This window comes from Bombyx mori, chromosome 27, assembly GCF_030269925.1.
Source record: "Bombyx mori chromosome 27, ASM3026992v2".
NCBI classification, from domain to species: Eukaryota; Metazoa; Arthropoda; class Insecta; order Lepidoptera; family Bombycidae; genus Bombyx; species Bombyx mori.
In genome coordinates this window covers 6,590,246-6,603,678 of record NC_085133.1, presented here as the reverse complement: position 1 = coordinate 6,603,678, position 13,433 = coordinate 6,590,246, and the positions used below count along the sequence as shown (strand labels likewise).

General features: G+C 41.3%; 1 protein-coding gene across 2 annotated transcripts in view; it reads right to left on the bottom strand.

Moving 5' to 3' along the window:
* Window positions 1–441: 441 nt before the first annotated feature.
* Window positions 442–13,433, bottom strand: part of LOC692674 (transcriptional activator cubitus interruptus) — a 167,355-nt gene continuing 154,363 nt past the window's right edge. For both annotated transcript variants that reach the window (XM_062676509.1, XM_062676508.1), the window contains 12 exons: window positions 12,231–12,425; window positions 11,695–11,859; window positions 11,059–11,176; window positions 10,204–10,379; window positions 9,453–9,548; window positions 8,621–8,777; window positions 7,918–8,038; window positions 7,116–7,250; window positions 6,181–6,271; window positions 4,925–5,095; window positions 4,395–4,535; window positions 442–4,189 (listed from right to left, as the gene is read on the bottom strand). In XM_062676509.1, the coding sequence (XP_062532493.1) occupies window positions 2,108–4,189; window positions 4,395–4,535; window positions 4,925–5,095; window positions 6,181–6,271; window positions 7,116–7,250; window positions 7,918–8,038; window positions 8,621–8,777; window positions 9,453–9,548; window positions 10,204–10,379; window positions 11,059–11,176; window positions 11,695–11,859; window positions 12,231–12,425 (3,648 nt within the window). In that variant the 3' untranslated portion in view covers window positions 442–2,107. The remainder of the gene's footprint in view (window positions 4,190–4,394; window positions 4,536–4,924; window positions 5,096–6,180; window positions 6,272–7,115; window positions 7,251–7,917; window positions 8,039–8,620; window positions 8,778–9,452; window positions 9,549–10,203; window positions 10,380–11,058; window positions 11,177–11,694; window positions 11,860–12,230; window positions 12,426–13,433) is intronic.

The following is a 13,433-nucleotide window of genomic DNA, read 5'->3' as shown; positions in this document are numbered from 1 at the left end:
GACAGCGCGTTTCAAGAGGTCCTTTTTTGCTACATACCATTCGGCTTTGGGATCAATTCCCCTCATTGGTATTCCCCGTGTAGTATAAAATGTTCTAAATCGCGATGCGAGATGGTAGGGGGAAACCTACATGTATCCCCTATTGATGTTCATACTCAGCGATGATGGCATAAGACTTTTATAACAAAATAATATATAAAGAAAAGTTCGCTCATGACTCATTTAAAATATATAGTAGTATCGAATATCATATTGAAATTTTAAGGTTTGAATTGAAGAATTTTGTGAATTAATTTCTTATGTTATTTTTTATGTACAGTAAATGTGTTCTAATTATATATTGGCGTCAATATACCTTCAACACTTGAACCGCATTATAGCATCGCATTCTGATGCGATAAGGGTATACCAAATGAATTCAAGAAAGAAAAAACACAAAAATTAATGATGCCACATTTTCATTCAAGAATATTTATTTGAAAATAAATGTCACAGATGTCCCCCAACTATTACAAAACAGTATAAAACAAATAATTTACTACAAGATACAGTTCATTTATTTCTCTACCTTTCGTTTTGTGCGTAAATTTAAATACCATTAACAAATATTTAAAAACTAGTAATCTCAATTAAAAAATTATAATAAACTATTTCTAAGAGATTCATAACTAAATTAATGTTAGTTAATATTTAATTAACGATCGATATTACAATAAAAATCCTAATGAAAATATCTATTTTGTACAAAATTTTATTCCAGCTAATAATCTCATAGATCACTTATGTGATAGACTAAAAATTAAAAATACAAAATAATACGTAATCCAAGAACGTTTAAGGCACAAAATACATTGTATCTTAAAAGTATGTACAGTTTCGTGTATGTACATTCTAAGGCACATTTTTTTTATGTAAAAAGCTACAAAATTACATGTAAATGCAATAATAGTACTATTGGAAGACGATTTGTTATGTACAATCTCAAACGATGTCTTTTAAATTTTAGAACTTAGGTTAAGGTTTTTTTTTTAAATTTTTTATATGTAAAAGTATGTTTTAAAAAATAATCAGTCTCGAAGGGACGTGTAGCAACAACCTATGTTTCAATGCACCAAGAATCAAGGATACATAATCCACGAACCTGAACAGAGGTTTTCAGAGAGGTAGCGATCCGACATCTCGTATTCAGTGTTAAACGGGTATCCAAAGAACGGATCTTCAAACGACTGACCTTTACGAGGTCATATCCACCCACTAACGCGTTAGGAACTAAAATTATTCCGGTTCACAGGGAAATGGCATGAAAAATATAGGGCAATTGAAACTACAACCGCGCCACCTGCCGTACATTTTTCGTACTAGATTATAGCTCATGTGGTTTGGTTAAATAAACTATAGCATTATGAAGTTTCATCAAAATCTGTGCTGTAGTTATTGCGTGAATGAGTATTAAAGATCCACCCAATATCACATATCTTCGCATTTATTATTATAATTATTTTGCCATGTTTGCATACTTTTATGGCGGGCTTTGAGCGCAGCGATCGAATCAAGAAATTTCGTAACGAAAATAAAACCTAACACTCCCCCACTCCGCCTACCATGTAGCTCGCGTTCAACACATTCACACGTTGCGCTTGTGTAGTGTTTGTGAATAAGCGCGCGGCGTGACGTCGCACTGCATGCACAACACGGTTTAGTTTAGCGCACGGTTTAGCTTGTGAGTGTGAAGGGGACAGTTAATGTTTTGCTTTTGTTAATATTTATAAATATAGCGTGGTCTTATTAATTATTGTTTTAATATTAAATTATTATTGTCTCATTACAATTGCATAAGTTGATAAAAAATGCTATGCAATAGCTTTACCGCGGCAGTCCCAGAGTGCCAAACGTGTTTCTTTATATTATTTCGTTGAAAGTTAAAAATGGTATGGTTGCTTCGATTGACTTCTGAAACTTGAGCATAGTACATTACGTACACTCTCACTTGTTAACTGCCCTACAATAAGTGAATTAGAAATCGAATATGTGGCATTAGTGCACTGTTCAAGTATGTAGTTTATGTCCTTGATTTTACAAAAAAAATATTAATAATACACTTAAGCAACTATTGAATCATTTGGAGGTATTGATTCTCCTCGTAAAACGAAGACAAAGACGTCTGGAGGTCATTCACAACCATATTATCGCCTTGCAGGGGATGCGTGGTGCTCGACACCATTTCAGAACTCTTCCAGTTTTCACAGTTCTCGACGTACTCCAGCGTTCTCTGATAAGTTTCCTGTCTCATTGAATTGTTTTGGGTCTTCCGTCTTCCGTTGTTCGCTTCGATTTGCGACTGAGATATGTCCCAGACTTGGACTTCGCTGGGCTGATTGTTTTGGCTCCTCAGGCTGTTCATGCTGCAATCAGCCTGGTCGTTCTTGATTTGGTTGCAGTTCGTCAGCCGGTTGCACTTGACTTGTTTCTGGCTTCCCGTCGACATGTTCACGGAATTCGGTGTGGACTTCTGTGGATTGTGTTTGTTGAACTGATTGCCTGGATAGTCCCATTGGTTGTAAGGCCTCTGGTGATTGTAATATTGGTTATTGTTCATCATAGCTTGGTTGTATTGGTGATTGTTCTTCGGTGGTGGAGGTCCCATCACGTTGTTATTGACGACGGCATTGTATGGAGGCGGCTGAGGGTACTGTACGTTCTGGTTGTAATGGTTGGTCTGTGCGGGCGGGCACTGGTGTTGCGTGTCGCAGTAACTGGTCATTACACCCCGGGTCATATTGCCGCTGTTGTCGACGCTCATCATGGACGATCTAGACGACTGCATCGGGTGAGCACGGCTGTTCTGGTTGAAGTTCATCTGTTGGTAGTTCATCATAGGCTGGTTCGGATAATGAACGTTCTGATTTTGAACCATTTGATTGACCGTCGGTGCTTGGTTCTGGTTGTAAGATTGCATGATTTGATAATTTTGCACGTTTTGATGGTGCACGTTAACATTTTGGTTTTGCATTGGATATTGTGGTGGTTGGTTGTTATTGTAATTTTGCGTGTACTGGTTCGGCATCGGCATATTTGGCCGAGCCGGCATTCTGTGACAGTTGGGCCGATAGTTGAGAGCCATTTGTTGTTGATTAACGTTGATCATTTGATTTTGGAGATTGGGGTTCACAGGTCCGTTCATAGCCACCGGCATGTTTTGTATCATTGGACTTGCCATGCCCTGTCCCATTGGGCTTTGCATTCCTGGATGCATGGGGCTGGGCATACCGTGGCTCATGGGACTGGCTATGGTCTGTCCCATCGGACTAGCCATGTTCATCATGGGACTAGCCATATTCTGTGACATGGGGCTACTGACGTTATTGTGACGAGGGCTCAACATTATTTGGTTGGGTATCTGTGGACTCATGAGACTTTGCATGCTTTGTGGGCTCATGGCATTATGCTGCGGGGACATTACACTCATCGCACTTTGGGGGCTCATCACGTTATAAGCACTGGGAGGGGACATAATATTTTGTGGGATATTGTGCGGACTCATAACGCTTTGTGGACTCATTGCACTGTGCGGGAGGCTTTGTGGACTCAACATGCTGTGAGGCAGGTTCTGCGGACTCAAAATATTTTGACTCATTATAGTCTTAGTATTCGTCTTATTCTGTTTCTGAGCATTAGCCCTAATTTTATTGGATTGTTCAGTCTGGTTGGCTGTCATCGTTTGCAGTGATTGCAAAGGATTCGGATCCGACTTCTTCGTTTCCCTTTCTTTGTTCTCTGCTTTGACTTCCGGGGTGACTTGTTCTTGTAGAGGAGTTTTATCTTCGGGTGTTTTGACAGCCAGAAGAGAGCCGCTGTTGCCCGACATACTAACGTCTAACGACCTTAAATCGACTTGAATATCACTTATATTGAGATCACTTCCTATGGCACCTAGATTTTTAAGTAGAGAATCGTCACTGGTCGCTACGTCACTGACTTTATCACTGGAATTATTAGTGTTTTGTTGTTCGTTTGTGGTATTGTCTTTGGTAGCACTGTCCTTATCTAGACTCGGTTCTGTGTTAGGTCGATTTGCGGAGTCCGTTTTAGCTGATGTTTCCGCTTCGGTTGCCAATATTGATTGGTTAAGATATTGCATCATTTCGTCGGGTATCACCAGCTTATTCTCCACCATTTCACCTTCAGCCACCTTATGAGAAAAAAAGATTAAGCAATTAATTTAAAATAAAAACCGCTTTATGCTGGTATTCCAATGTGATTGAAATAATCATTACACTATTGTTATCTTTATTGTACATGCAATCTTATATCTTGATAAATATTCTGATTTCTTTGTAACAATTTCAATCGGTAGATTAATTAATTTGAAAACTCCAAGTCATTTTTATTCGTACCTGTTCCAAGTTGACTTCCTGGTTGGGGTGGTGGATCTGTGCCGTGGTGACCACCACGGTGCTGGTGGAATTGGACCGTGACTCCTTATACGTCACAGTTTCCTGGTCGCATTCAGTTTTGAACGGGAACGGAGCGTCGCCCTAAAAGCATTTAATAACAAAATTACTGTCGATGAAATGTTGAAGACAAAAGAATCAACTTCTCTGAAACCCTTCAAGACATATTAAATAGTTTATCTATAGGAATTTCTAAAAAATGATGCATCCTCTTTCACTATTACGTAAAAGAATAATATGATTACTGCATTTTTGTAAGATTTAGTCAAATTAAAAATGCACATGATCCCAAGCAATTATCAGAATCTGTAGACACCGTCGCGTGAACGTGACAGCTTAGACATTGAATTTGAAGATCTTGACTTTTGGCATAGCGTTACAGAAATAGAAACAGCAAATACAGCAGCAACTCAACATCAATATGAACTATGGTGTCTGAAAAGTTGGCATTTGAGCAAAAAACGTTAACTTACCAAACCGTCGGTTCCGCAAGGGTACGGCTGGTAGCCTTGGGTCTGATCACTTAAGTTCGACTGCTCCGAAAGTCTTCTCGCCTCTTCTTTCACTTGAACGTTCGGATCCAACTCCAATGCTAGTTCCTCTGCCCTGACTTCAGAACATGTGACTCCCCGGAGTAGGATGGCCTGGAAGATAGCGCGAGAGATCGCTATTTAATTTTATCTATACTAATATATAAATCTACAGTGGTTTTTCCGGATGTTCCGTTATAACTACTGAATCGTGCATCCGATTGACTTGAAACTTGGTATCCGTGTAGAAAATACATGAACTTAATGGATAGGCTAATATTTATATGAGTGTTGTGTGTATATGAGTGTACTCCCTACACCAGTTGCGGGGGCGTTAGTGATGAGAATCTTTGTGGGGGTGAGAAATAATAATGTTAATTTTAAATGCCCAGCGAAGCGGACGGGTACAACTAGTCATTTTATAAAAGTAGGGACCGGCTACGCTTGTAGTAACTACCGATTAATATTTTAGATAAGTGACGATAAATCCGTAAAATGAACTGGATCGTAAGTTCACGCCTTCTTATACGACGACAGTAAATCATTGCCAGTAGTTCTTTTACCAGGGCGGTTTTTTTTTTCCTACCCAAGCTGAGAGCCTTGAGAGGTTATTTCAGCGTAACCTTAACTCGTAGGTGAGCTCAAAGGACTCAAACCTGACGACGTTGCTAACACGAACCCTAGCAAGAGCCGTGCTTCGCAGAATCTACCATCGGATCGGAAACGCGACCCTCTGAGAAGATTCGGTGAGAAACTCAGTGGGATGTGTCTGAGGGTTGCAGGGCAGCGTAATTCAAAGCGACCACCGAATGGTACAGAAATACTTCAGCACGTATGATTTGTTGGAAATTATTATGATGAGCTCGATTCCTGGTATGCGTGATGTGGTAAGACGCAAGATGTCGTGGCTCCTGAGCATCAGAGATGTTTAAATATAATACTTGTACCTTGCTATACTTGTAATTATACTGAGACCTTAGAACTCTTATCTCAATCATTTACGTTGTAGATGTCTATGGGCTCTGATAACCACTTGACATCAGGTGGGCCGTGAGCTCGTTCTCCTATCAAAGCAATAAAAAACTGAATTAAGTAGCTAACTGATGTTTATGAAGTGGGGCTTGAAGAAAAATACAGCACGTGTTACATACGAAGTTAAGTATTATCGTGTCCTGAAAGTGGAATTGTGAGACCTGTACCTGATTCCCTTGCGATGTCCTGACGGCCTGCACAGCGGCCAGGGCTGATGAGGGCGGAGGTGCGTATCCCGCACACGAAACTTGACTAGATCTGGAATAAGCGGACGTTATGATTAGTAATAGTATTATGATTAGATATGTTGCGACGGGGTGAACGACGGTGGTGCAGGGCGTGATAGAGGTTTTACACCACCGCGCGGCAGATTACGGTTACGACCGACCAAACAAAGGCAGCTCTGAACAGTCCTGTTAACGAGTACACAAGAAGGGCCGCGGTACGCGAGGAATGGCGACGGCTGGTAAAGCACACCACCACCCGAAATGGTGACCACAACCACTCTGCCTAGAGTGCATACGACAGAGAGAGTATTCTTTATTGTACACCAAAAAACAAATAAACAGTGCGATACATTAAATAAAAAAAGTACAATTGGCGGTCTTATCTCTTCCAGACAACCATCAGGTGGACAAGAATCATTTGGAAACGAACTACGACTGATTGATTAGTAACAAATATAAAGCTTAAAGCAAATGTAGACTAGACTTTCCTTAAACAGAGTATCTATTTCCCTCAAAAGCGAGAGACAAGAAAGGAATAATAAATCTCTCCCGATTTCTTAGTGATCCTACGCAAAATGACTGCACACAAACTGTGTGACATGATTTTTCAAAGTGATAATTAATTTTTAATAATTATGTTGTTTTAAGAATTTACAACAATAAAGAGCTTAAGGTACCAGCAATTGGTATCAATTTTTTTTTTTTTTTTTCATTTATTTCAGATCTTGCATCCATATTACATTCATTCATTCAATTAACTCAATTCAATTGAGCAGTTTGATGCAGCTCAATCCGCTTTTCAGTCGAGGGTGCGGTGGGAGATTACTTAAAGAATTGGTAATGTCGCGGAAATTTACGATAAAGTGCTACTTTACCTTCGACTGCTGTCGGGAGAGAGCTGGTCGTACGCCGCGGTGTGGTGCGCGACTAGACGTTGCGCCCCGACTCCTCCCGCCACTGCTCCCGATACAACTGATGCTTGACTGCTTTTACGAGATATATCCGAAGACCTGTTTGACAGTAAAGCCTCTGTTAGTGTGTGCAGATTACATTCCGTGTGGTTCTTCGAAAGAGAGAAGTAAATCATTAAGTTAAGATTATTATTTTAATTACCGCAAAATCAAGCAAAAGCAAGTTACTATCGAAAATTTGGAAAACATCATCTGCATTATTATTATTTATTATTTATATATTATCTTTTATTTATTTATTACATATATGGATAGACGAGCTCAAAGCCCACCTGGTGTTAAGTGGTTACCGGAGTCCATAGAAATCTGCAACGTAAATGCCGCCACCTACCTTGATTTATAAGTTCCAACCACCAGTAATTACGCAAATTATAATTGTGCGCATTTTATTTTTATTACACGACGTTATTCCTTCACCGTGGAAGTCAATCGTGAACATTTGTTAAAAGTACGTATTTCATTAGACAAATTGGTACCCGTATGAGGGATTCGAACACCGGTGCATCGCTCTACACGACGTCTTATCCTTTAGGCCACGACGACTTCAATCCCCAACCCACCATCGAAGCTACATTCTCACTGATACTGCTGGACTGAATTCACCACCATTGCTGATATACATAAGCGACGGCCGTCATTTGGATGATGACCTTGACCAAGACCAATAGCTTTATTAGATTCAAGCACGTGTCGGACGAGCACCCACCTGGCGCTGTAGAGGCTACTGCCGCTTGAGATTCCAGAATCGCGCCTCGTGTTAGAGGCCCCGGTCTTCAGTTCCACCCCAACGTTGGTGCTGCCCAGCTCTGTCCTCCCCGTGACCCCGCCTGTACAACAGGAAATTGATCGTTCATATAAACCTGTAGGGACCATAAATGTCCCCATAGCAACTAACAATTATATGTATGTGTTAGTGGTAATTATATTGCAATGATGCTACGTCAGTCTCGGGATTGTCGGGCTGTCGATAACACGTTAGGTTATAATCCCAAAATACTTTAGTCACTTAACTGAACACATGTCTTTCACATTAATCCTTGCCCGATATAGAGACTCAACACACACAGTGTTCGGTCATGGGTGGTACAGACTACCACCAAGTGCTTCCCTTACTAGATCTGACCATCTGGCTTAATTAATGAATCACTACATAGTATAAAACAAAGTCGCTTTCTCTGTCCCTATATCTGTCCCTATGTATGCTTAAATCTTTAAAACTACGCAACGAATTTTGATGCGGTTTTGTTTTAATAGATAGAGTGATTGAAGAGGAAGGTTTATATGTATAATAAAATCCATTAAATAGTGGAGAAATCAATAATAAATTACAGTACCCGAAGCGAAGCGAGGGCGGGTCGCTAGTTAATTTTATAATGTGCTGTATTTACAAATGCGGAAAAGTAACTCGCCTCCTCCGAGGTCGGCGTGTGGCGGTGGCATCCTCGCGAGCGCCATCTTGTTCCCGAGGCGGGGGGCGTGCGGGGCGGCGCGGGGCTCGCCGATAGCGACCATAGCTCGCAGCATCAGCGGCAACTGTCCCACTTCACCGACCACTTCCTGCTCGATCTGAAAGACATTTTTTTTTCATTAAATGTGTTGCAACTGCAGATGTGAAACGTTTAAAAAGATGGCAAATTTTAAACTCACACCGAAGAAATTAAATTTAATGCTGTAATTGATGACATTTAATGTAATGTCATCCACAACTCGAACCTCTCGGAACACATTTGGATTATGGCTATATAGCCGATTGCAGATAAATATTAAAAAAAAAATGTGCTGATGGATGAATGATTGTGGAACTGGCCACAAGGTGAAGGTGCGAAGTCTCGGTTGCAATATATAATTTTGCCCCACAATTTAAACCAGAACACCTTACTGCTTCGTATAGGCGGGGCGGTAGTACCTACCCTTGCAGACTCACTTTACACCCCTCTTCTAGTAATTAGGCAAGTTATTCTTTCGTTGGGGAAGTCATTCGTGAACATTTGTTAAATACATATCATTAGAAAAACTGGCACTTGCCAACGGAATTCGAACCTAGCACAGTCGTATTGCTTGATATGAGTACACCAGGTATCATAACCTTTAGGCCACGACAAATCGAATCCATAATACAATAGAATTCAACTTGAAATATTTAGTTTGGACAATTAAAATTATGGCTATCAAAGCCATGAGATAAGCTTTAGTACAGAGATTGATTAAATTGAAGAATTGATAAATTAAGCTTTGACTGACCTCTCCGTCTAATCTGAAGTACGGCAGGCCGTTTTCATCCCGGTATCCTCCCAGGCCGCCGCCGAAGTCCAGCTCCCCACCGCATTGCGCAGACAACTGTAAATCATATTTTTTTTACTTATAATAATGTCTATAGAAAATTTGTTTTAATTTATATTTACATATTATTTCTTCTAGTTCAAATTCTCTTTTATTATACGAATTATTTATAGTGTTCACGCTAGGTGAGACCGAAAAGGTATATACGATCTTAACGGTTCCTGCTGTGAGATAACCACGCGTTAAGCACAGCTGTTATTAAAGAATAATTAAGTCTTCGATATCCGGTCTGAGGAAAGCAATGTTCATGAATTCGCGATATCTCCGGTAGCCCGGAGTGGAGTGGTAGCCCACTTAACCTCAAGCTACCCTGAGCTGATGCTTGAAGACACCTATGATTACCATTATGTTTATTATTTATTTATTGCTTAGATGGGTGGACGAGCTCACAGCCCACCTGGCGTTAAGTGGTTAATGGAGCCCATAGACATCTACAACGTAAATGCGCCACCTAACTTGCGACATAAGTTCTAAGGTCTCAGTATAGTTACAACGGCTGCCCCGCCCTTCAAACCGCAACGCATTACTGCTTCACGGCAGAAAATAGGCAGGGTGGTGGTACCTACCCGCGCAGACTCACAAGAGGTCCTACCACCAGTAATAATAATAAAATTAAAACCTTATAATAATCTGTGACGGAATCGTAATGAACCTGGTGGGCGGAAGTGTGCAAGCCGTGCGGTATGGGCGACGCGGGACTCTCGCTCTTGACGGACGCCGATGATGTGTGACCCCGGATCGCGGGTGGTACTCCGCCTTCCTCCGAACGAGGAGACGACCCTGCGCCACCGCCGCCAGACTCCGCGGAGTCGTCACCTCTCGTGCAACCTAAAAGAATTGAGAATAGAATCGGTAAGGTACAATATATTTTGTGTTCCAATGCGTCCGACCGAAATGAATCCGACCTATGTTGGACTACTTAAAATGTTCCATCAGGATCGTCATAATAGGCCTTTTCATATCCTAAGACGCATGAATGAGAGGCCAAATTAAGACAAAAGCGAAAAATGCAATATATATTACTAGTGAAGAAGGAAAAGTTTGTAGTGCTTTTGTTCTCAATCTTGTAAAAAGAACAATAATTTTATTTTATTTTTTGTTCAAATTTAATTATATAGATAACTAAATAAATAACGGAGGACACACATGGTCATCTTGCCTCAAATTAGGGTTCCCTGTCCTAAGAAACCCAGAAACGGAACACGTATAGATAATAAACACTTAGACCTTTGTCTAACTTGACCATTGTTCCTTAACAAATAACCTTGTTCACACGAATGTGCGGAAACCCAACTCACGACCCTCGACCCCGCAGTCACAGGCGCTAACTCCTGCATCACCGAATCAGTCAAACTTGAAGAAGAGTATTCCTTGAAATGTTTTTTTCTCGTAGACTCTGTTCAAACTCAATCTCTTCAAGTTTGGGGGCGATCGTAAGGCTCCTCGCAGATACAACTCTTCGAAGGATTTTGTTGTGCACTTATCATCGCTGCTTCGTTTTACTTACCCTTATGTTTCTTACTCGCGTAGAACTCGGCTCCGTGAACGGTTTTCACGTGTTTCCGGAGCGAGGAGGGGTCGGTGTACCTCTTGGTGCAGCCCGGCGCTTTACAGACGTACGGTTTCTGAAAATAATCACGTAGAAATTGAAACGAGTAAAGATAATGTTTTTTTTCATTGCCGTTATAAGCGTAGGACCCAAAAGACAGGGCACGGTCGTTGATGTCGATGTACTTCTCCTATATTATGAACATGCCCAAGCCACATATCAACCCTAAAGCCTGTCCTCAAATCTCATTTGAAGAACGCGTCAGCTACAGCATATCTCCATGGTCCATTCCCGCCCCCATTATTTTCCCGTTCACATGATACCCAAAAAAAAGATATGTATATTGGACACCATGATTTTTCCCGATTGAGACTTTGAACTCAGGTCTCAATGGCGGTGGAGGTGGCAATTACGTTGCTGATGTTAATGGGCTCCGGTAACCACTTCAAATCAGATGAGTCGTGAGCTTTTCAGCCACCTAAGTAACGAAAACTAAATGTGGTAACAATTCTGTAATCGCTTCTTTGATTTGCTAGTGCCGCGCGCCTCTGAAAAGCGTTCAAAAAAATTCGCTGGTAAGTCTTGCGAACCAACCTCATTACTGTGCGTTCTGTTTTGATGTTTAGCTCTGTCGCTCGCGTTGGAAAAAGCTTTAGCGCACCCCGGATACTCGCAGGTGTACGGTTTCTCTCCAGTGTGCGACCGGAGGTGGGTCTTCAGGTTTTCCAGCCTGGAGTACGCTTTGCAGCAGCCTTCGAACTGCAAATGATAAAATTTGATAAGTTTTTAGTCCTCGCTAAGGCTAAAAGACAAAAAAAAATCTGGACTTATTTTTTTACTGTCATCACATTATATTCGACGCTTTAAAAACTTTACAATTTTTGGGATTGTTCATGATCACAAAACATTCAAGGTATTCGAAATATATATAAAACAAACGTAGAAGTATTACTATAGCTTTATCTCGACGACTCATGAATACCGAAGAATATGTTATACGTTATACACGGATAGATCAAGTGCCATACTCAAATGAAACTAGTAAAACTGATGCCAAATCTCGGGCTGCATGACAAGAGTTAATGGCTAAGGATGAGAAGCAGAAGGAGAAGATATAATCTTATACTTACAGTGCACTTATGAGGTTTCTCTCCAGTGTGCCTCCTCATGTGAACGACAAGCATGTATTGGGCTTTGAAAGGCTTTTCGTCTCGGGAACAGCCGACCCAGCGGCAGACGAACGCCTTCTTGCTGGCGTGTATGTGGTCCGTATTGATATGCTTCACCAAATCATCTTGAGTGGGAAATTCAAGCTTGCAGTCCACCTATAAGCAATTTTGTACGTTTCACTATTAATACAGGTCGTGGACTGTTTCAGGTTAGGTCAGTAATACAGGTAATAGCAGAAATTTGCAAGATTTTGTGCAATTACTAGTTGTAATGGTAGGTACCGCAAGTTACACCACCAACCCAGACGACGGGGCAAAGAACAGCCGCCGTCATCTTGTATATCACGTAGAATCCTTCTGATCCACTCTCTTGGTGCTTTTAGGCATTCCATGCCCCGGTCATCGCTTTCATTCAACTCATCGAATATGATGAAGACTTCGAAGTATAATAATCTAACCCATAAGCACAGGCCACGAAGTTTCTCGCTGGATCCTCACTCCGATCGTCATCTCCGATTCACTGGTTAATTCAGCAAATTACTCATGTAGCTAGGGCAGATGTTAGCAAACCCTCTCAGATTGAGCATAGTGTGATCTTTTTTTTTCTTTACCTATAGTATCCTAAGAGACTGTTCCAGCTACGCTCAGACGGGTAGGTGAGCTCACGGGCTTAACGTGAGAGAATTTTCTAATAATAGCCCTAGCAAGAGTAGCGCTTCGCAGAATCTTCGAGTACCAACGGATCGGAATCACGACCAACTGAGAAAATCCGGCGGGAAACTTAGTGGGCTGCCTCTATGAGTTAGTTAGCTCGCCAAACTCTTCGACGTAATCGACGAGTTCGACGAGGACGGTGACCGATGTTTGAGAGGCCTAAAAGCACCGAGAGTGAATCCGGGGGATCCGACAAGACACGTTTCGGGCGACGTCGGCTTTGCCTTACCCCGTCGCGGTCTGATAAGGTGTTTATCATTAGTCACGACAAATCCAGAATAGCCCCTCGCAGCCACTGACGGATAGGTAGGCAAAAAGATAGGTACTATAATCCTCCCTATTTCTGCCGCAAATCAACCAGTTCTGGCTTGAATGATGCGACAGCCCCTCTATAATACAGCTGAGACTTCGGCGTCTTGTGACTTATATAGTGCGATAAATATTACTGGT